Here is a 24,076-nt window from a genome sequence, read left to right as displayed (position 1 = left end):
TTGCTCAGTACTCATTTTTACTGTATACAGCTTGAACGCATCATAATGTAACTCAATACAACCTCCTTGAGTTGTTAGTTGCAGCCACTGGCTGCTTAGAGCTAATGTTAACTAGCTCTCCTAATTTTAACACAGATTTGTGGTTCACAGTGTAGCATTATCAGGGTAACAATAGGGTGCGTCCTCTGATGTGACAATAGTAGGTTTACTGTGTCCTTTCATCACAAAGATGTCCCAGGACCTGGGGAAGATCTCTGTTTACCCCAAATGCTTTTTACTTTTTGCTACTTGCCATCTCATCACACAACAGTGAGATCACAGCGCCCACTTGTCCAACAGTCAGTTTATTCTTCTTTTACCTCATCTTATTTGCCAATAGGCCAATGACAGTCAACAAGGTGAATATTGTCTGCCACTGATGTTCAGCCAATAAATCGGTGCACCCCTACAAAAAAAGCTACACAGAGCTGATGAAATGCATTTAATTTTATTTCTCTGTGGGTTTCCTTTGTGGAGCTTTTAAAATCAGTTTTTCTCTTCTATTGCCAGCTTTTAAAAATAGTATAACCACAACTCAACACAACACCCTGTGTAAAGTAGAGATTTCAGCCTTCGCCACGTAGACAATGATGCATTTAAGATTTTCAGCAAAAACATAAGCAGCTTGTCAGTAAAAACATATATAAAATTCATAAAAAACAGAAGAGAAACTGGCCAGTTAGCAGGAATTATGATACTCACCATAACTGAACAAAGAAAAAGGAAGTACTATGTACTGAAACTCTAACGTCATCAACACAAAATCCTAGGAAAACCATGACACAGTCCTTGACGTGCAATTACACCACAGCAATTACTGCAATACCAAAGACGTCATCAAAAAATAAGAAATAAAAAAAAAAGAGAATCATCCTGTGAACCCACATTAAAAGGAAAACACATACCAGACAAACGACATCACATGCACATCGTGTACAGTGACTCTCTGGGTTCAGCTCTAATTTCCCCTGTTTTCCCACAGTCTAATAATGGGGCTAGTTTGCCTAATGACTAGCAGAGGGGATAATGCTGCTGTCAGGCTGAGGGCTTAGGTCTGACTGTCTCCCATGCTGTTAGCCAGGGTGCTGGTTCTGGGCACCCAGATCCCTCACTCAGCACACATTATGTCCAGAGGAATGTGAAAGGTCAACAGATTTATTTCCAACAATGCTCTTTAACTTACTCTCTGCTCCTTCAGTGTGTCTGCACATCAGAACATCACACACAGTTAGCAGGGTACAATAGAAAAGGATTAAGGAGCTGGTAATTTTTTTTGTAATCTATTTTACATTAGGGGCAGGACAGAGTCAGTAATGAAATACAATATTTCCCACAGTCAATTGTGGGGGATTTGCATTCATGTGAGGTATTACAGGTACGCAGTCTTGCTTTAAACTGCAAGCAGTAACAGAGGAAATGAATGGAGCCAAGAGTTTTTAAGGAAGCAATGTTGAGAGTGTAGCTATTAAAGCTAAATGCCACTCCTCACTGAAAGGAACAACACTACACATCTGCTCTCTGGCTGTCCTCTTGATCTTATTTCCACCACTTGTTTAAAAACTGTTTTTCAACTGATTTGCTGAGGAAGTTGATCTCTAACCTGCCTTTTTTGATTTTAGGAAAAAAAAAAAAGTTTTTTAACAGATTAATGGTTTCCTCTGTGACAACACTGTGTTTGAAAAATTCCAGTCTGGTTTTTAAGGCCCAACACAGTTCGCAAACAGCTCTAGTCAAAGTTGTGAATGACCTCAGAATGAATACCGATTAGTAAAAGTTCTCTGCTTCTCCTGTTATATCTTGTGCTGCATTCGATACTGTACATCATGATATTCTGCTGGGGTCTCTCTGGCACAGTTCTTAAATGGTCGACAATTCTATGTGGTCATGGATGAGGGCTACCCTGATAAAAGAGACTTGACATGTGGTATTCCACAGGGCCCAATCTCAGGCCCAATTCTTTTCAGTCTGTACATGTTACCACTTGGACAATATTAAAAGAAACTGCAATATCAATTTCTATAATTATGCAGACAACACCCAGCATGTATCAATGTAAGCTCAAAGGATTACACAACTTGATTGCATGCATCTCTGACATAAGGCTGTGGATGACTTGGAACTTCCTACAGTTAAGTCATGACAAAACTGAGATTCTAGATATTGCAGCAAAAGCTACGAGAGAAAACCTGTCTGACCACTTTCCGTTATTTGCACTAAACACTAGCAAACAGATAAAAAAAACCTTGGCATCATCACTGACTCTGGCCTAAATTCTAAATGCCACAATAAAAATGTGACTAAAGTGTCTTTCTATCATTTAAGGAATACTGCCAGAGTCATGCCATTTTTCTTACAGGCAGACATAGAAAAGTTAATTGATGCCTTTATTTCCAGCACACTGGACTACTGTAACCCTCTGCTGTCTAGTGTGTCCAAGAAAATTAATATGATAATGAGTTCAATCAGTATTTTGTTATGTGGTTTACAAAACAAATCAATCTGTCAGCCTACAGTTCCATATTCTTGTTTAATACGCCCTTATCCTCCAAGTTAATTTGGAATAAGGGAACTTGACATTACAGTATCTTCACCTAACTTTCCAAATGGTTTAAAGGACTGAAATATGACATTCAGAGCATATCTGTGTGATCTGGGATTGCATGCACACGGCTAACAACATGGAGGTGGCTAAGCTGGCAGCTAGCAGCTAATGGCGCTAACAGCACAAATAATGTTAATGACAGCAACAATGCAGACAGAGCTAACAGTGTTAACGTGGAGCAGAGCGGAAGCCCCCCAGGAACAGTGTTGGGCTTTAAAGCCAATTTTGCAAGTGGCCAAAAGTGAAATTACACTGTCACATGATGCCATGAGGCCCAAAGGACTTTTTCCCATAGACTTACATTGTGAAAGAGATGCCTGTAAAAAAGGGGAAACATTTTTTTGAGTATCACCAGTGGAAGTTAGCTGCTTGGCCGCACTTGGCTGTGCTCCATCGCAATAAGCCTAAAGTGCGCTTGCTCTATGGGACCAACAATGTGGAAGATCCAGGTAATTTTCATGGTGGAGTGCAGAGCGACAGGAATAAGATAGCAAGTAGGATATACACACAGGGACTCACATGCACTTACATGCATGCACGGCCAGACTGGCTACCAGAACAAAGAATAGAGAAGCTCAGATTACAACACACACAGAGGAAGCGTAAGTTCAGTCTCTGCTTAGGATGCCATTACTCCACTAAACCTTTACATTGTAAGTAGTTACTTCGTGCTATTTTAATCCTCTGAACGTGCATACATCTCCTTTAATAGGATTCCAAGCTGTTTTATAAGCACTTAAGCCGACCTAAGCATTGACTGCCACATCCATAGTCAATAATGCATCACTTTGGCAGACATTTGGCCGAGGGTGTGACAGAAAGGGAGTAGGGGTTCCCTGTAGATTAACTGTGAGTAAACTGTGCACAGCTCTGTCTAACTGAACATTCAGCTTCAAGGCACCAACAAGCAAACACCTGTATCTGGAATGTGCTGCTGCCTTCTTATGTGGTTATCTACACTGAAGTCTGTCAGCATGTCCCAGGAACTAAACTCAGAGACTCATATTTCCAAATTCAGTGAGTGGCACAGGAATTGTTCATTGTAACAGCGCGTTATTTTAGGGCCCAAAATAATGAAAAAACAATAACTTAGTCCAAAATGTCAGAAATGGGCTTAAAGCCTGTGTCAGATAACCAATGAAGAAAAAGAAGACAGAGTTTTTTCTTCTTTTCTGGTTGTGCATATTGGAAACTTTCCATTTATTCATCTTGGCAGAACAATATTTGGACGTAATGTCATCTCTTTGCACAGGAAATGAATGATGCATAGAAGATAGTGGAATGCAGTCAGGCCTCTGCACAGTTTTAGATGAGGCACTTGAGACAGCCTGCTAAACAAAGCAGCTAAAATGAGAGTTTTTTTAAATCATTGCAAATACATCATATGTTAGCAATCTTTTAAGAAGCTATTTTCTGCTAGGTATCAATCTATCATCTCCACATGAAGTCTGCTTTAAAGGACACTTAATAAATAAAACCTGTCATAAACAGAGCACCCCAGCAGCAGCTGAGCTCAATCCCTCACAGGTAACATAGACCGGCAGAGCCTGGCGTAGCAAACTCACTTTTTCCTGGGCTTGACGCAAACTGAAGTGAAGCAAAAACAGGTCAGGCTATAACTCTCCTGAGTGTTCACAGAGCTTTGCGCCTGTTGTTGCCCTCTAGAAAAAAGCCTCAAATAAAACCACTGTGACCACAGCAGTTCTCTGTAAGTCAGCTGTCATTTAGTTCACATCAGGACTGGATCTTTTGTACCAGAAATCAAATCCCTGTAAGCAAAGCAAGCTGCCCTGCAGGCGTTTACCTTCAGATGGCCTTTCTCTGCTGCTACTCAAAATATTCGGTGCAGGATACTGAGGCAAAAAGAGACATTAGGCAGTAAATAATCATGCAAGGTCTCACAAAGAGAATAAGGACCAAACCTTTTATGCACAATGTGGCAGATTTATGTGAGGAACCTCATCTGGAGAACAATTACAGAGGATTAAGTGCAGCCATGGCAGATAACCTCAGGCTGACTTCACTGAAATTCCAGTCAAAGTTTCTCTCAGAAGCAAACTGAGGTTGGCAAGTCTCACCAGCCAAATTAGGAGACATGACCCATACCATATACAGTACATATATGTACTTTTAGTCTGAAGACCTGGTGGTGTGCTGTCATTGAATATTAGAGGTATTACATTAGAAAACCGAGAACTGAAAACTAGTGATGAACTTGATTAAAAGTTAGTGCGGTAAGTGGACTTTAAGTTAAGGGATTACTTTTGTTCATCGATTTACACACTGAAAGACACATTTAATAGACATCGTTGAAGGACAAAGTCGGCCTACCTTTAAGGGCTGGAATAATAGGCTAGTTCACTGATTAGCTGACAGAAAATTAATTGACAACTATTTTGATAAAGAATCATTTTAGTCATTTTTCGATTCCAGCTTTTCAAACTGAACAGAGTCAAGATTTTTTTGACAAATGATGGATTTATTGAGAAATGTATTGCCAAATTAATCAGTAACAAAAATAATCGTTAAACCTTAGCTGATTTTCTATCAGCTAAGCTTTTGACCATACGTTTGGTCCTGTGTGTGTATGTGTGTATTTGTCTGTCCACAGCCAATCTCACAAACTACTGGACCCATCAGCCTAATATTTTGTGTGTATGACTGTATGCTGTATGTAAGGACGTCTTGTGGTTGCAGTGATTCATAATTGTTGAAAAATCTGTTCTATTGACTATTTTTTACCGTCATTGATTGCTGACTCCTTATACTTCTAAACCGACCGGTAAGGAACGCAAGTACTGAAATCACAAGGCAAAAGGCATTTCCAGCAAGCCTCTGACGTCACAAGCAAACATAGAGAGCCAAAAACGGTGGTGGCTAGCAGTGGTAGACACGTTTAATGTGCTAATAGCGCTCTTATGCTTCAAAATCATTAACAGCAGTAACCACTGCATGATGCAGTGTAGAGCTGTGGTGTTAAGCCAGCCAGTAGAAATGATGGGATGATGGAGGATGTGACTTAATTCTCAGCTCAGGACACCATTACTCCACTGTATATACAGTTATGCAAACCTGGATGTTCAGTAACCAGACCATTATACTATTCTATGCACCTTTCAATTACTGTCATGCACACATGCTGGTCACACTGCCTGCCCTCCACTCCCTATTCCCCACCATTACACCCCCAGACACACCTGGCAGAGATCTGCAGATCTCTACTGAGTGCACTTGACTAGTTCAACCTGCCATCCATCTAAATCTACCTGTAATTTCACAAACCTTTTATATAGGTTATTGTGTGAACTTTGAGACTCCAACAGATCAGAATAAACTGATTCTTGTAAACTCTTGTGAGTAAGATAGAGTGGGTGAGTCAAATTAAATCATTAAAAAAAGCTGCAGTGAGCAAGTATGACTTCATATTCACTGAGCAGTATTGGCAATTCTCTTTAAGGGAGGCTAGCTAATGTGGTCTGAAAAATTGTTATATCTGTCACCAGGTCAGTTAAAGGAGACGCTAAAGGAGTCTGCCAAAAGATCTGTAACATTTGCTGTATCTTGGAGGTACAGTAGATATGAATAAGTATTTCTAAACTAAAGCTACAATTATTACTGATCTAATATCCCAAACCGATATTTAATATCTCAAAATCTGGTGCTCTATCTCAATAATTAAATATTTGAGTATGTCCTTTTACAACTGCAGTCTTAGTAAGGCTTTTACTGAGAATCAGCCTTTACACCATGTGAGACTAAACCTCTACAGTGAAAACCAGACTAATGAAATTCCTTTAGTTAAGATGAAGCTGGTTAATGCTGAGCGAGGCAGGTTTCTAACCCTTATGCTCCCATACAGAGCTGGAACGAGTTTGCTGACTGAGTGAAGGGAGTCAAAAAACTTTTGACATGTCAAAAGCTATGGTTTTTCACAAAGGCATACGTGAAACTGAAATATCAGAAAACACAAGGAATCCTCCTTTGGGGAATGTAAATATTTCTATCAAATATCATGACAAACTTAGCCACTGGTTGTAAAGATTTCTTGTGCATTGGTCAGATGGTACATACTGACCTACATGCTCATCTTTCAGCCCACTGCCTCGAGGGCAAAGACATACAGTAGACACATTACAAAGACATGAATCTCTATCCACTAACCTTGGGTCATGTAAACCAGGCTTCCTGTGAGCAGAGCCACACAGTTGGTAGGCTGATGGTTGTGTAGGTACTGGAACCCCCAGCCTCGGACGTATGACTTCTCATACATCAGGCGTGACGCGTTGCCGATCACCTGTAGGAAACGCTCCTGTTGGCCCTTGTTCAAGTACTCATACAGGAAGTCATAAGCGGTGGCAAACCCGACCAGAGAGTGCGCCAGAGGAACTTCATCCCAGGGGGCATCTTTAACCAACCTGCAATACAAACACCAACACAAGTCTAAAGGCAAGGCATATGTGGTGCACGTGGAAAATAAACATTCAATGATAATCAGGTGTTAAATTTTCACCCTTTAAATGAAGTCCTGGCAAATGTTTGTTTGACGTTTTCTTTGCAAAGCCTTTTAATTATCTTTACCACAGCTGTAAAACATCTATTCACTTTGAAAGCAAAAATAAAGATGCTAAGAAGCATTTTGTACCGCAACTGCTGCACCATTGCTTACCAATAAAAAGATTTATAATGAGACATTTAAAGTGTAGTGTAAGCAAATTCCCTCCTGGTTAAGAGGCGCTAGGATCTAAGAGTGCTGACTTCTGTGAGTTTTAGGAGTGCAAAGTGTTGTAAAAGAGTGAAAAGTGTTCTGTAATCATTCTTCCCACTTTAAAGAGAAAGGAACTTAAGATGTGGTGGTGAAACCAAATGCTGCATTTGAAAGCAGCTCTTTTATGCTTTGACTTATTTTCTGTCAGGTATATGTGTTAAAATGTTGGACGTTCATACTAAATGTGACCAAAGTTTCAGATAATGGGGTTAATGTATTTATTCCATGATCGGATCAATACTCGATTCTGATTGGCTGCAGGGTGTCCATCAAAACCTTTTAACACCAAGTAGTTCCAGTGAAACTGTGTTCACTGCTCTAAATTAAGATAAGATATACTTTATTGATCCCCCAGAGGGGAAATTCAAATCCATGCCTCCATAATAGTAGCAGTAACTATAACAACAGGGATGCAGTCAAAGCCCTTGTTTACAATTTATTCCAACACTGATTGTAGTCCTTCAGTATCTCATCCTCTGAACACCACAGGATGCAGACTGAAACACACAAGCTCCAAGCTAACTTAGTGATACTTTGTATCACATCAGTGATCATCTCACATCCAATTACTATTCAGTTTGCAACATAAGGCTGCTGCCAACATTAACATACCATTTGTTCATAAAGTTCTTAATATTGATTTTGAGACAATGTCATGGCTGGATGGCTAGCTAGTCTTATTGTTAACTGTTTGTCAACTGTATGCAATGTAATTGACTTGGTAGCATAATGTTAGCTTTCTGGCTAATAGCTGAGCCACAGGGTTCTAGGACAAGAAATATCTCTAGTTGCTGAGTTGTTTCTAAGGTTCGTCCTATTTACTGGAGTAGTGAATAACATTTCCATTGCATAATGTCAGCAAGAAAAACGAGTTATGGCTTGTGAAAAACTTTTGATTTTGATAGCAAAAGGCATGAAAATATAAATGAAAATGAGAAATGGGAAGAGATCGTGGTATGAGCGGAAAATTGCTCTTAGAGGCGCTGATTATAAAGAAATAATGGCACATCAGATGGTTCACTCCTCTATGTTGGCAATTAATTCCTGATAATGGACACCTTGTTGGGCATTATCCCTCATGTACAAGTACTCCTGTAGCCAGCAATATTCTCAGGCGTCAGACAATTCTGAATACTTTGTTTTTCCAAGATTTTTCTGACTTCATATGTTACACGCTGATGTCAACTCATGATGGATTTCGTTATGTGGCCATCTGCTCCAGGCATACACTGCTACATGGAGCTACATGCTAATATCAGGGAAACATAATCTTGGTTGTCTTGTTTTAAAATTCTCCCCTTTTTCGGATCATATTCTTGCTGGAACATGTCTGGTTGTGGAGAAGTTGGTTTACAAGCTTTTACTGGTCATTTTTCAGGATAGAAAGTTCTGCTATATTCTGTTACAGTCATTCCCCGGCTGCGAGTACACTGCTACATGTAGCTGCATGCTAATAACATGTAATCTTGGTTACTAACGTTGTTCACTTATTCCCGATTTCAGATCATATTCCTGCTGAAACATGTAGAGATGTGAAAGTTTTATTGGTGATTTTTCACGGTAGAAAGTGCCACTATACTCCACTGCAGTCATTCACTGGCTGCAACTGAATGACAGCGCTGCACAGATGTCAAATGTGCAGATATGTAGATAGATCCAAAAATGCTGACTCGTCAGAGCAAACTGGACCTTTTGTCTTAAAGTGACAAACACTAAAACATGTAAACATGTTCTAATAATGCCCCAAAATATAAATATGAAACTTAAAATGAGCATAATAGACCCCCTTTAAACTTCCCTGAGTCGAATCAATAAATCATGTTCTGACACAGGTATTCTGTTGAAATCTGACAGAGCACCTAGGCCATGATGTCCCCTCTGGTCTAGCCACTGATCATTGATGCTTTCTTTCAAAGGAGCTTATGAAAAAGTGAACCTATTGGAGGTTGGAGGCCATAAATTGTAAGTTAGTTTTGTATCTGCTTCAGCACTTGATATTACAAGTATTAATCTCCATGACCTTCACAAAGTTAAGAAATATACATTTGTTAACATTCAAAAAAAGAGAGAAGCAAAAGAAAATTACACAAAATCTAAGCAGCTCACATACAGTACAGGCCAAAAGTTTGGACACACCTTCTCATTCAATGCGTTTTCTTTATTTTCATGACTATTTACATTGTAGATTCTCACTGAAAGCATCAAAACTATGAATGAACACGTGGAGTTATGTACTTAACAAAAAAAGGTGAAATAACTGAAAACATGTTTTATATTCTAGTTTCTTCAAAATAGCCACCCTTTGCTCTGATTACTGCTTTGCACACTCTTGGCATTCTCTCGATGAGCTTCAAGAGGTAGTCACCTGAAATGGTTTTCCAACAGTCTTGAAGGAGTTCCCAGAGGTGTTTAGCTCTTGTTGGCCCCTTTGCCTTCACTCTGCGGTCCAGCTCACCCCAAACCATCTCGATTGGGTTCAGGTCCGGTGACTGTGGAGGCCAGGTCATCTGCCGCAGCACTCCATCACTCTCCTTCTTGGTCAAATAGCCCTTACACAGCCTGGAGGTGTGTTTGGGGTCACTGTCCTGTTGAAAAATAAATGATCGTCCAACTAAACACAAACCGGATGGGATGGCATGTCGCTGCAGGATGCTGTGGTAGCCATGCTGGTTCAGTGTGCCTTCAATTTTGAATAAATCCCCAACAGTGTCACCAGCAAAACACCCCCACACCATCACACCTCCTCCTCCATGCTTCACAGTGGGAACCAGGCATGTGGAATCCATCCGTTCACCTTTTCTGCGTCTCACAAAAACACGGCGGTTGGAACCAAAGATCTCAAATTTGGACTCATCAGACCAAAGCACAGATTTCCACTGGTCTAATGTCCATTCCTTGTGTTTCTTGGCCCAAACAAATCTCTTCTGCTTGTTGCCTCTCCTTAGCAGTGGTTTCCTAGCAGCTATTTGACCATGAAGGCCTGATTGGCGCAGTCTCCTCTTAACAGTTGTTCTAGAGATGGGTCTGCTGCTAGAACTCTGTGTGGCATTCATCTGGTCTCTGATCTGAGCTGCTGTTAACTTGCGATTTCTGAGGCTGGTGACTCGGATGAACTTATCCTCAGAAGCAGAGGTGACTCTTGGTCTTCCTTTCCTGGGTCAGTCCTCATGTGCGCCAGTTTCGTTGTAGCGCTTGATGGTTTTTGCGACTCCACTTGGGGACACATTTAAAGTTTTTGCAATTTTCCGGACTGACTGACCTTCATTTCTTAAAGTAATGATGGCCACTGGTTTTTCTTTAGTTAGCTGATTGGTTCTTGCCATAATATGAATTTTAACAGTTGTCCAATAGGGCTGTCGGCTGTGTATTAACCTGACTTCTGCACAACACAACTGATGGTCCCAACCCCATTGATAAAGCAAGAAATTCCACTAATTAACCCTGATAAGGCACACCTGTGAAGTGGAAACCATTTCAGGTGACTACCACTTGAAGCTCATCGAGAGAATGCCAAGAGTGTGCAAAGCAGTAATCAGAGCAAAGGGTGGCTATTTTGAAGAAACTAGAATATAAAACATGTTTTCAGTTATTTCACCTTTTTTTGTTAAGTACATAACTCCACATGTGTTCATTCATAGTTTTGATGCCTTCAGTGAGGATCTACAATGTAAATAGTCATGAAAATAAAGAAAACGCATTGAATGAGAAGGTGTGTCCAAACTTTTGGCCTGTACTGTATATTATCCATGGCCTGACAACTTTGACCATTTGCTTTGGACTGCATTAGTCTACACAGTGTTATGTGTCTGAATATATTACTATAAGGAAATGAATTCAGTATTTAGAGGCATCTCAATACCAGAATGTTCCTCCCTTGTTGAATCAGTTTTTCACTGACATCCCTTAAACACATGTTCAAATGTTAACAATGACATTTAATGTCATGTTCTTTTACTTAAAGAGCATACGTTTGATGTTGGTGATGCATGGTTTCCACATGTTAAGTGGCAGCTGAGATTTATTTGAAAATCATTTTCAGTCTGGCCATGCAAATGAACACCAAATGGATAGCTTCTTTATGCTGCAATATGTCCATAAGGCAAAAAGGAAGACTATCAATGTAAGAGATGCCAAGTTGCAGTTGGACTGTACATTGAATAATGCCAAAGCACATAATCTCACTTCTGTATGTTTGCACAGACTGTGTAAAAAGAAAAAAACCCAAAAAGAAGCAGGCACCAGTATGCCACAAAGTAGAAGTTCCCCGTCGGAACATGGTTCCTGGAGTTGTTGGAGACATAATTGAAGGTCATGAATACCACAGCTGACTGATTCCTGGAGCCACTCTGCACAAACTCTTCAGAGGTTCAGTGACCATAATAAAAGTGCGGCCAAGGAGAAAACTCACAGTGTGCTCTTAAGATGTGAAAACACATGCTCAGTGGCTTCACGTTTCTGCACTGTGGCACAAGCATTGATATGGTAAAAAATGTCCTGCAAATTGCATTAATACCACACTGTTTAAACCCCCCCTCAAGAAATGAGCTGAGGGAAAATCCCCTTCCACCTGTTCAATGGCTGGAGGCAACACAGCAGCCATGTAGCAAAATGAGAGGGATTATGTTGCTCACATGAAAGAGGAGGGGGGTGCACCTGTAAGAGTTCAGCCAAGAAAGTTACATTTAAGGGAATACTTCAAAAATGATCACTTGTATATCCATTACTCAGCCCAAGTTTCATTCAATTTAAAAAGGAAACTGTGTTTTTGTGGCATGCCTCCACAGTGAAAACAACAACAAAAAATCCAGAAAACAGAGAAAATACTTTATGAATTGAAGTAAAACAGGCCACGTTTATTTAATAGCAAAACTATATCAAAACATCTGTATACAAACTATCACACAACTCTTGCAGTATAATCCAAGTCTTATTTATTCAGTCACATGCTCAGTACTTCCCAAACACGTGCATGTTTGCTATAACCTTACTATTTAAAACACTTCTGCATAAACAGTCTCACGCACGGACCAGTAGTGTGCCAGGGCAAGCACGTTTATTTGAAATTGGCTCGTGCATTCCATTGAAATCCTGCGTCCCAGCTTGTTTACTGGCCAGGCTGCGACAGGCGTGCGTGAGTGACAGCAGAACTCCTGCTGAACAGGCTGGGAGGCGAGAATTCAATGAAATGCACGAGCACTCGCTTACCCAGGTGTGCTCTCTTCCATGTGTGAGACTGTTTATGTGGAAGTGTTTTAAGTATTCAGGTCTTTGTGAAAATCTATGTGTTTGGGAAGTTCTGAGTAAACAACTGGATAAATGAGACTCGGATTATACCGCAGGAGTTGTATGAAAGTTTGTAAATTGATGTTTTTGCTATTGTTAAACCCGGCCCCCATTTACTCCAATTCATCAAGAATTTCTTTCAGTTCCTACAATCTCCATTAAACCATGGAGGCATGTGAGAAAAACAATGTTTCCTTCACAAATTCAACATAACATGAGGTAATTAATTAATATACAAGTGATCATTTTGGAGGTGAAGTGTTCCTTTAATTTTGGAAGTTGAGGTTCACTTCAAGTGAACACGCTCATCTGTCCATCTGCTGCTGTTATGTTTGGTCTAACATTAGAACAAAGAATATGTTTTATGACATGTCAGTTGTCAGAGAAAGGAAAGTCTGTTCATACAGTGAGTCACAGAACACATCACTCTATCCTGACCACTGGGAACAAGAGCTGTGAGACACTCCAACTGCAGGTGTGTAGTTGTGAACCTTTGTATTTTGTTTCTCTAGAACTAGTTTCAGACAGGAGAATACAGTGGCTGAGAATCTTATGGATCCTGCAATTAAAAAATTACTAATGTAGAGTTGATAACGCCTTACAGAAATCTTATCTATGGAAATGTCAATTGCAAATTTTAAGTGAGAGTTTCATTTTCGGGGGAGTAAAAATGTTGGCTCAAGGCAGAGGAATTGTTGGAATAGAATGAATTAGTCACACTGCATAACTGGATAGATATATTGATTTACGATGACTCTGATTATCAGTTCATAAAATACAATCTGGCATAGAGCACCGGTTATTAAATTAATTAAATAAATTACAGGATAATGGTGAAGGTAAAGAACAGACTGAGTACTGTCAGTCACTGAGCAATATCTGTCTGCTAACACCAGCCACTATGAGCTATTGGTCATACCAGACCAAGCAACACTAAGGAAGGAAAAACCCCTGAGTATCCTGAACTGAACAAGGTGTATTTCATTGCCTATGAATTCAACTTTTCTGTCTGAATCTAAGTCTTTAGGCATTTCTCAATCTGCATTCCTGTCTGTACTGGTGTCTCCTTGTCTTGTGAAATGTCATCAGACAATTACAGCCAAACCACTGTTACAATTCAACGTCCACATCCAGCAAAATACAGTCGAAATGATCGGAAGTGTTGTTGCCCCGCCTAATTTGTCCAGGATACTTTAGAAGCAGGCTTGTGTGGCCTTGAGGTAGCCAAGTATCAAGTATCCCAGAATGCATTTTGCATCAATCAGCGGCAATTGCAGAGAATCTGAGCCAGGCTCATTGCTGTTTTCATTTTCGTCCAGTAACTGTTACTGTGTCACAAACTGAGTTTGACATTTTTCAGGAGAGAAAGTAACTCTAGACTTAAAATATGCAGTTGATTCATTCAAATAATTCCTGTTTGAAAATTTGGTATGAGATGTGAGGATCAGGGAGAGCAGTCTTATCCCAGCAAGCCCCTTGACGAAATATTGGTGCTCCTGATGTCTCTGTAGTGTTCTGAATATATGACCTCACTGGATGACAAACTTTCTTAAGTATCAGAGTTGAAATCTAACATCTTTTGCAGCCACAATAGTTTGTCCGAAGGTAAAGTTAAGGTTCAGATTTTTATTGGACAGCTAATTCACAATTGCTCTGCCTCTGTGGACTTATGGCTCCTATGTGTACAGATCTCACCACACTGCAGTAAATAATTAACAATAATTGTACTGTAATATGAATTGTAATTTTACATTTGAGTAAGGTATCTTCAGCATCTCCAGGCTTTTTATGATTGGATGATTTGGGTTTGTGGATAACTGTACATGATGTTTGTACATATATTTATCTTTGTACTAAAAAAAATCTAATTTAAGTCTAAACTTAAAGAAAGGCGGTTAATGTTCAAATCACCATCCATAGTGAGGTGAGCTAGTGAGCATTGATCGTGTGAGATTATGTGAATGAATGAACTGTAGAAGGTTACCATGGAGCCCAACACTGAATACAACCACCTTCTCCAAGCGTCATTTTCAGACCTTCATTCCTTTAGTTCTTGCAATAAAAGCTGTGGAGAGCTAGGAAGTCGTGAATGGCTGTAATCCACTTCTCAGCCACTTTGCACTTTGCAGGCTGAACTAATGTTCATTGTACTTAATCAAATTGTTAGGGAAATAAGGAAACACTGTTGATGGCTGATGCCTGCATGACGTTCAGCCATGGCTGACTCTGAAAAGCCTGAGGATTGTCCAAACAAGAGCTGAATGGATGGATTCAGCTGACTTGTTGATTGTACATCTCAAGGTATTAAGTATGGTGAGGAGGTTTTTGTTGCTGCTGGTTCTTACAAATTCTTGTTTTTTGTATGTATCTGTAATTAAAATCTGGGAAATGAAGTGTTTACTGCGTCGAGCATTAGAGGTGTTGCAGGGAATACAATAAATCTAGTCATGTAATATTTTTTCCTCTTAATTTTGCATTGGGTTCCAACAGGATCTCTATTTTTTACATACCTGACTGAAGGAGATCTGTCCTTTGATAATGAACTGAAAGCTTAGAGTAGTGGTAACCATAATATGATCAATAGTAACTTTTATTTGGGAATGTGCACTACTACAGCACAATATCATAGGAGATAATAACGAACTTAAAGGGTAAGTTCAGTATTTCCCAACCTGCACCCTATTTTCCCATCTTTATGTCCAATTGACTGATGGGAACATTTAACAAAAAAAAAAAAAAGACAGGATCACATTGTTATTTTAAGTGTCTGACAATATTATGGAGAGGATCCCTACAGAGATAGACCTTTTTGTTAAAGAGTAAGATCCTTTTAGTTTAACCAGAAACAGCACTAAAATCACCATCACCAAACCCACCAGACTCCATTAGAATAAACAGTAATTTTACCATGTATAGAACCAGCAAAACCAGAGTTGGTGATTGTTGGAACAGTGAAAAGAGGAACCAAGAAAGTTGAACCAGGTGAGTTTTATTTGGTTTCTGTTTACTTTGAATGACGTGTGTTTTACGATAATGAAATGATTGCTTATTTTAATGGAGTCTGGTGGGTTAGGCGATTGCAATTTTTGGGGCTGTTTCTGGTTAAACAAAAAGGATCTTACTCTAAAATGAAAAGGTCTATCTCTGTAGGGATCCTTTCAATAAATTAAAATAATAATGTGACCTTGTAAGTAGCAAAAATAAAGCACTTTTAGAGATGTACATGGATGGTGCAGTTTTGTAGCAGGCCTTTTGTTCAAAACTGGACCAGTTTTTTTTTTTTTTAAAATGATGTTCCCATTAGTCACTTAAACACAACAACATAGAAAAATAGGGTCCAGGCTGAAAAATATCCAACAACTGGGTCCGGTTTCAGTACCCGAGCTTGAAGCCCTGTCTTGAGTATATGTAATATGTAGCTTTGAGATTTTCTAAGATATTTCTTTTTCAATTAAACTGTGTTTATTGAGTATTACCATACTATTACCATACAATTCTAGGGCCATTTAATATTCCATCATAGCCATACTGTAAACCAGTGGGTCAAAGGTGTACAAAGGTCAAAGTTGAAAAGAAAACTGTTCTTTTCTCTATTCTCTCTATTTCTTTTAAACTACTGGATAATTTCAGCTCATTTGATCTTACCCTGGTTAAACCTAGTGCATTCCTTCCAAAAATAAATCCAGACAACACAACACTGATTTACACAATATTGACAGTTAGAGCAGATTGGAATCGATCCCTTTCTGGTCACCTGGACCCTGAGCTTCAGTCTCAGCCCAGGCCCCTCCAGTGGCCCTACTCAGCTCACATCTGAACATTTCATTTCCTTTCATGTTCAGCAAACAGCTGCTAAACATATTTCCTGGACCACAGACTTATCGGACCACAATGCATCTTTACCAGATCTCTGCCCACAAAGGAAAATGAGAACACTCTGGAGACAGGGCTGACCAGAAAGCCTCTGAGGGGGAGGATTTAGCATTAATACCCAGTTGATGCACACATGGAGTTGGAAACAGATATCAGGTACCATCTGTTAACTATGAGCAGATTTCTATTTGTTGCTCTAAAAAGAAAAGCAGCCAACGATCAGAGAAGGGTGGTTCAAATTACTCATGCAGAAATCTCACTGCGTCAAATTAAAGAGATGATATAATAAAAAAGACAGAAAATCTACCAACTAGGCTGAGCCGCCATCCTCTCCATGTAGTCCTTGGCGAGGTCGAGGGCCCCGGCCCTGTGAGGGTACAGCACGCAGAACATGGACAGCACACCTAGGTTGTTTCCATACACCTCGTTCCAGCGGGCGCTGAACTCTGCGGGGCTCCAGGGGGGCAAGTACATCTCAGGATGCTCCAGCATGGTCTCCCCAGCCTCGCGGATCCTCCTTGCCATGTCCATATGAGTCCCTGCCGCTGCATATTGCAGCTCCTCCACGTCCCCCCGGTTGAAGTACAGCATGGGATGACCATTGTAGTTGCCTCCCATGAAGGGGATTCCTCCGCTGGGATCCACTTCCGCTGCCACCGCTGGGGCGAGCAGGGGCCACAGCAGACTTATGAAGAAGACTGTGGGGGCCCCGCGGGTGTGGGTTCTCATCGTCTCATCAGAGATGGGACTGTGGCATTGCCAAAGGAGCTCAGCTGAGGGGGAAACAGAGGGGGGAAGAGAAGGATTTTAGAAAGCCAGCCCATATTCTGCACAGCCTTTTCTTACAAAAAGCCCTGCATTCCTTGAATAATTAGATACAGCTGTAGTCCTGATGATGCAGGCTTTCCATAGTAATGTAGACCATTATTGAGAGGCACAGCTAAGGACTAATCACATTACACTCCGGCAACGTAGGAGTCACTGTCGTTAAAACTGAGACAGTTTCCATTTTCTCTAAATTCTAATTTTTTTATAGTTCCCAAGAATACAATGGTACCCTCCTGCCATAAAATCTTCACTCACTATATCTACACAACAGCCAAATCTGGGTTGTATTACACCCTGCACACTGTGTTACCCAATATTCACTTCCCAAGATTTATTTCTGAGTTGGTATTGTAAGACAAGTCTAGCCATGCACACCCAGATGGCCAGACGAGCGGACCTGGAGGTCATAAATGGCCCATTACTGCAGTACTCTGGTCTACTGAAACAACCTCTAAACCCAAACTGCAGTGCTTTACAGAAAGACAAGAGTTGGCCCAGCGTCTCTGCTCCGAACATGAGAGTAAATTCCATGACCTTAGTGGAGCTCTTGGCAAAGGCCTGCTGGAAAACCCTTTGCTAGTGATTTCAACATCGTCTAGACTTGGGTCCGTTTGAATGCAGCTAGCTGTCCAGGGTATGCATGTTTTTTTTTGTGTTGTGTTTGATAAACAGAGAAAGTTGGTACATGCTGTCTCTTCTGAGGTTAATTTTGACATTTGATCTTGTGAGGCATCACATTCCTCTGTGGTGAACATGAGGGAGGTGAACTTGTAGCCAAGACGAAACTATCAAGACCATTCTGGACTCATTTATCAAACTAAAACTGAAATTGTGGCAGGAGCCAGGGATCTATTTTTATTGAGGATGCCTGTAAGACTGAATTAGACTGATCCCAAACTTACTTGATTTGGGCTATTTCACTTAATTAAATTGGTGCTATTTTAGTAGGGAATTATAAATCTGTTCTACTTGATAACAGTGATTTTTGAGAGACCACATGGCACTTTCAGACAGCCTTATCTACTCTAGCATCACTGTCACGTATTCTATGGGTACTCACAGTCAGAGCTGGGGCTAGAGTTTTAGAAATACTGAGGCTGAGCCCATATTTTCATACTTAGTATCAGACATTGAAATTGAATGCTTCCCAGCAGGCCACCAACATCTTTCAACATTGATATTTGGTTGAATTTAAGCTGTGACATCAAGCGACCAAAACTCAATGTGAGGACGTCTAATGCCAACATCACTCAATGTAGAATACTGACAACAGATGATGCTGATATTTTGTTGGTTTTAGGTTAAGTTGTTAAGGAACCAAAATCCTGCCTTTTCCAAATGTTGTAGCATACTGACCGAGTTGTAAGGTATGGAGAACAAAACCCAGTGTCTGCAAAATGTCATAATGTCAATGTCCTCACATCATGACATCCTAGTGTCATTGGATATTTCAAATATCGTCTGCCCGCTTTTCATTCCAACCAAAATTTAATGCCTGTCCAATGAAAGAGTCAAATGTCTTTCTAATATAATTTTGATGTCCAGTGTTAACAGGGTTTTAAAGACCAAATTTCAGACTGATTTCTGGACAAATCACCTTTTTTCTTATTCAAGCATAAAGTTAAGCAGTAGGCTATATATGTGGTCCCGTCTGAAGTAGGTTTTATGTAGGAGTATGAGTATTAGAGTGGGTTAGGTTAATCTACATTTTACTAACAGGTTAGACCGTACAAAGTAAAAAGACAATATTAGGTTCAGTGGTAGGTTAAAAGATTTGTAACATCAGAAACTTTCACGCAGAAGAGTTTGACTCATTTTGACAAAAAGAAATTAAAAGATGGATAAATGCAATGAGATAAATGTTTGCGACAAGTTAGACCTCAGACATTCAAATTTAAGACAGTTCAATGACTTTTAAGGTCCAATATTAATAAAATCAGTTATAAGACATCTTTTAAAGGGACTGCAGATCCTCTGTGTGTAGTGCTGAAACAAAAATCTTTTAATGTGCAGGTTACAGTTTCTGAAATGTGAAGATTTACTGCTATTTTTTCTGTTTCATATCATTGTAAATAAATATCTTTGGATTTCAGACTGATGCTGCAACAAAATGAGAGACGTGAAGACGTGCCCTTGGTCTTTGGGAAGTTGTGATGGTTTTTCCATAGTTTCTTACATTTTGTAGACAGTGATTGGTTAATTTATCAAAAAAACAAAACAACAAAAACAATCAATGGAAAAGCGGATAAAGAAAGTATTTGTAGTTGCAGCTCTAAAATTCAACATCAATTGTTTTTTTTCAACACAGTCTCTACAAATGTCAGCAATAAAATTCTTGTGGAAACGTGCTTTAGAAAGTCCTTTATTGGGCTCAAGTATAACACCTCATTATTTTTAAATACCATTGTCATGTTGCTGTAGCTGAGCACTGACACGTGTCAAGTATCAAAAGGATACACTTCAGTTTGATTACTTCTAGGCAAACAAAAAAGAGATTAATAATGAATTAGGATTGGGTATTACTATCAGTCCACATTTTGATGCTATATCATTCATACTATTATTAAAATGTAGGGTAATGAAAATATCAAAATTAGGACTGATATTAAAACCAAGCCCTTGTTAATTATTAACCTATTTTTTAAAGCCTCGTGGTAATTAAACTGACATATATCTTATAACCTACAATAAGCTGGGAAAATAAATGATGTGAAATGTTTTAAAATTGTAAAATATAAACTCCTCCACTGTTGTAGGGGGTGGGAATCAGGCCCCAGGATCCAATATTATCACAATGCTTAAGTCACGATACAATATTATTGCAATTTTAAAGGTGTTGCGATATGCTGCGTATTGCGATAAAATATATTGTGATAAATTATGATTGCCTTTTTTCAACTACAAATTAAGTCCCCATAGAAAAACTTTTTTCAGCATCTGTTTTCTCTAATAAGGTTAAGTTTTCAGTTTGTTCAACTCACTTCATTTTTACTGCACTAAAATGTATCTGGTGGACTAAAAAGCAATCCATTTTATTATTCTGGTAGGCTACCAACATTTTAATTTGTATTTTCATTATTAATAATTTCTGTTATAAAAAATTGATACTTGGTGTGTACTGTAATGATATTGCCACTCAAAAATATCGTGATACTATGGTGTAGCAACCACCCCTAGTTGTTAGCACCACCTAAATCCCAGAAAAAATACAGGGCATGACCTCAGGGTCCTGAATGTTAGCTACTGCCCTGCTTCAAGTGTCTCAGATACATTAGTCACGTTATGGCACTTTGAGTCATTTTGGCAGCATTAACAAATATCTAAATTTGCTGTGATTTTTGCCCATAGTATATTCTTCTTTAACTAATTAGGGAATCATTGGATACATAGCAAAAAGTCAAACGAATGCCATTGTGTTGTCACTGTAAAAAAACACAGGCCTAATGAGCCAATAGCAATGACAACTTGAATCAACATTTATACCTCGCCTCAGGCATTACTAGCTATTTCCATATTCAAAGTCATTTATTGTAGAAGTGAAATGCTATTTAAATACAGTGAATAGTTACGACATATTAATCTCTGTCACTAAATACTGTATCACAATTGTAAGAAGGTAAAACAGCAGAGATTTCATTGTGAACCACCGTAAAGTGCCACAAAACGCATTCCTCCCTCCACAGACACTGATGCCTCTCCATGGATATAAGATCCTACTATCACCTTTTCAAACTTTATGCTAACTTTTCGTTCAACTTTCAGTTTTATTTAAAAACTCTGCTATCACACGACTGTGGGGATAATATTCTAGTGTTAGAAATCCCGCTCCATCAAACAGTGAAGTGAATTTTACCAGTTGTATCAGTTATCGATGGTATCGATAATCCAAATCTCCGCACAAAAGTAGCCTTGTTCATGTCGGCCACGGAGAGACGGGAGCAGAGAGGGAAAAAGCCGTTAACGTTACCTGTCAGAAGCGGTGCTCACGAAGCCGTATTCCCGTCGACAACACAGTCATTTCTTCCCTTCACGGCAGCGGTGGTTTAAAAAGATTATCAATACGGTTGAAAAGTTAGTTTAAAGGACGAAAGAAAGTTAAAGAGGGGAGGGAGAGAGTGTGTGAGAGCCGAGGGAGCGTCATGCTAGCGAATGAGGAGGGGCAGCAGGGGAGAGAGGCTTAAAGGAGACCTAATGAACTAAGTGGCTGTCCTCCTCCCTCTTTGCTTATGCTACGTTCACAGGTAGTCAATGGAAAACTCCGACACTAATGCTGACCGCAAATACATCATGACTCTTGAGTCTGCTCTGTATTCTCTCCTTGTCTCCTGACATTAGACTTTAGGACTGCGTCATAAACCCCCTGGCTTTAATACTGGTCATTTAGCTGTGTAGCCTGTGTATCGGCTCTATGCTAACTCTTCTATCTCCTTATTTTTCATATCTGAAATATGAAGTGGCTGATACAGCTGCTGTCTCCTCAAAAATAAATTCAAATGACACTTTAAAAAATAAAGCAGTTCACTTGACATGCTTACCTCTGTTCGAAGATGTTTCCAAAATCCTTAAACTGTGATAAATTAACTTTTAAAAGGGAAATAAGACATTCTTCCTCTTACAAATGAAAGGCTATAATTATAAGCAATAAAGCACCCTCTCTCAATTCAGTGGGGTTTTGATGCTACAGCCTTTTAGCATTTACCATAATCCCATAATTATACATGTGAACATGGTGACCACAGTGAAAAAAAAACAACATATCTGTCACTGAAGCAGTTTTAAAGTTTTTTTTCTCATATGGTAAACAGAAAATTAACGTTTTTATTTAAATTAACTCTGCGCTTTTTTAACTATATTCCTTTAACCAAATATGGCGGAGTCACGTGTCCTTGACCTCCTTACACATCTTTTAACCATGGGTGTATTATGAAACGATGGGCCCCTGGGAAAAGATATGCAAAGGGCCCCAGTTTGGTAGTTTGGCAGACCGAGGTGCGCTGAGATGGGTGTGGCGGCGAAGCAGGGGGAGGTGTCGACAGATCCAGCTTGGCACAGTGACAGTTTTGTGCCAAAAGGCTTCGCCAAAGGTCCACTAAAAGCTCGCCAGCTGAAACCAGGTCTACTGTCAGCGCAGGCGGTGCGCAGCCGGTGTAAGCCGAAGTTTGGCTGACCGGCGGGCAGTGCGCATACGTCACCAAAACCTCACAGGCAGGTTTCCAGAATATCAGGCACATTAATAATGCAATAAATACCCAAAAAAAACCACTATTCAATGCAACTATCTGCAATCAGCACATAAATGTATCTATATATATCGACTGTCCCGTCACATCTGATGTCAGATCAAAGGGGATTGGCACCGTTTGGCACGTTTGGCACGCGTAATGGAAACCCAACCTGATTTGATTAACACAGCTCCAAACTAATGAGTTCACATCCCTCTCAGCCAACCACAAACAGCCACAGCATCAGATAGGGAGTATATATTCAGCATCTGTCATCTTAGAAAAGCCAAAAGAAAAGAAACAGAGTGAGACTGCGAGAGAGAAAGAGAGAAACGCAACATTGATTTACAATTGTGGTGACCTCCTCCCAGGCTACCTTTGCATCATCAGCCCATGGAGGTCTCGCAGTTCCGTATATTCGGACACTGTGAGCTTGGACCTCCCGGACCAAAACATCAGTTTCCTCCTGGGAGAAGTTTGGCCGTCTGATGCTGCTGCTCTCTTCTGCCATGGCGAATTGAGTAAACTCCCATTACGCCTTCGTGCGGCACATTTAAGGGCGAGGAGAGAGGCTCATTTGATTGGTGTGATGTGTGTAAAACCCACTCCACAACTTCTCTTCTCCCTCTTTCCGACTTGCACAGGTAGGAGGGACAGAGGTGGGAAAGAGGAGTAGCTGCGCCAGGCGCACGGTGTGCCAAACTTGCAAAATCTGCCTGGCCACACCCAGTTGGCGAAGCGCAGGTGCGCTGCGCTCCCCCGCCTCGCCCAGTCTGCGAAACTAGAGCCCATAGACTTTGTGGTGATTTTGCATCCCTTTGTAGTCCATATATGCACCTTTGTGTCTTTGTAGTCATTTTGTGTCTCCTAGTGGTTGTTTTGTGTCTTTTTGCAGTCATTTTCGATCTCTCTCAGATAATTTTGTGTCTTTTTGAGGCAGTTTTGTGTCTCCATCCATCCATCCATCCATCCTTTTTCATCTGCTTATCCAGGGCCAGGTCTCTTGGGCAGCAGGCCAAACAAAGTGCCCCAGACATCTCTCTCCCCAGCAACGCTTTCCAGCTCCTCCTGGGGGACCCCAAGGCGTTCCCAGGCCAGATGAGATATGTAATCCCTCCCATGTGTTCTGGGTCTGTCTTGGGGCCTCCTACCAGTGGGACGTGCCCGAAACACCTCCAGCGGGAGGCACCCAGGAGGCATCCTGATCAGATGCCGAACCACCTCAACTGACCCCTTTTGATACGAAGGAGCAGCAGCTCTACACCGAGCTCCCTCCGGATGTCCGAGCTCCTTACCTTATCTCTAAGGCTGAACCCAGCTACCCCATGGAGGAAACTTTTTTTGGCAGCTTGTATCCATGACCTCATTCTTTAGGTCACTACCCAGAGCTCATGACCAAAGATGAGGGTTTAGGCGACAAGTAAACTGAAAGCTTCGCTTTCTGGCTCAGCTCCCTCCTCACCA

General features: G+C 40.4%; 1 protein-coding gene across 3 annotated transcripts in view; it reads right to left on the bottom strand.

Annotated features, from left to right (window-relative positions):
- dse (dermatan sulfate epimerase) overlaps window positions 1–21,634 on the bottom strand; it is a 33,137-nt gene extending 11,503 nt beyond the window's left edge. Inside the window, exons 1-3 of one of the 3 annotated variants that reach the window (XM_033649186.2) lie at window positions 21,358–21,634; window positions 16,870–17,335; window positions 6,803–7,056 (exon numbers count right to left, since the gene is read on the bottom strand). In XM_033649186.2, the coding sequence (XP_033505077.2) occupies window positions 6,803–7,056; window positions 16,870–17,291 (676 nt within the window). In that variant the 5' untranslated portion in view covers window positions 17,292–17,335; window positions 21,358–21,634. Of the gene's footprint in view, window positions 1–6,802; window positions 7,057–16,869; window positions 17,336–21,357 lie in introns of those variants that run through there. The other 2 variants (XM_078174080.1, XM_078174081.1) reach the window with 2 other exon arrangements.
- Between the last annotated feature and the right edge of the window lie 2,442 nt (window positions 21,635–24,076).

Source organism: Epinephelus lanceolatus, chromosome 13, assembly GCF_041903045.1.
Source record: "Epinephelus lanceolatus isolate andai-2023 chromosome 13, ASM4190304v1, whole genome shotgun sequence".
Lineage (NCBI taxonomy): Eukaryota > Metazoa > Chordata > Actinopteri > Perciformes > Serranidae > Epinephelus > Epinephelus lanceolatus.
Note: the sequence above shows the minus strand (reverse complement) of the source record. Positions and strands in the feature narration are given on the sequence as shown.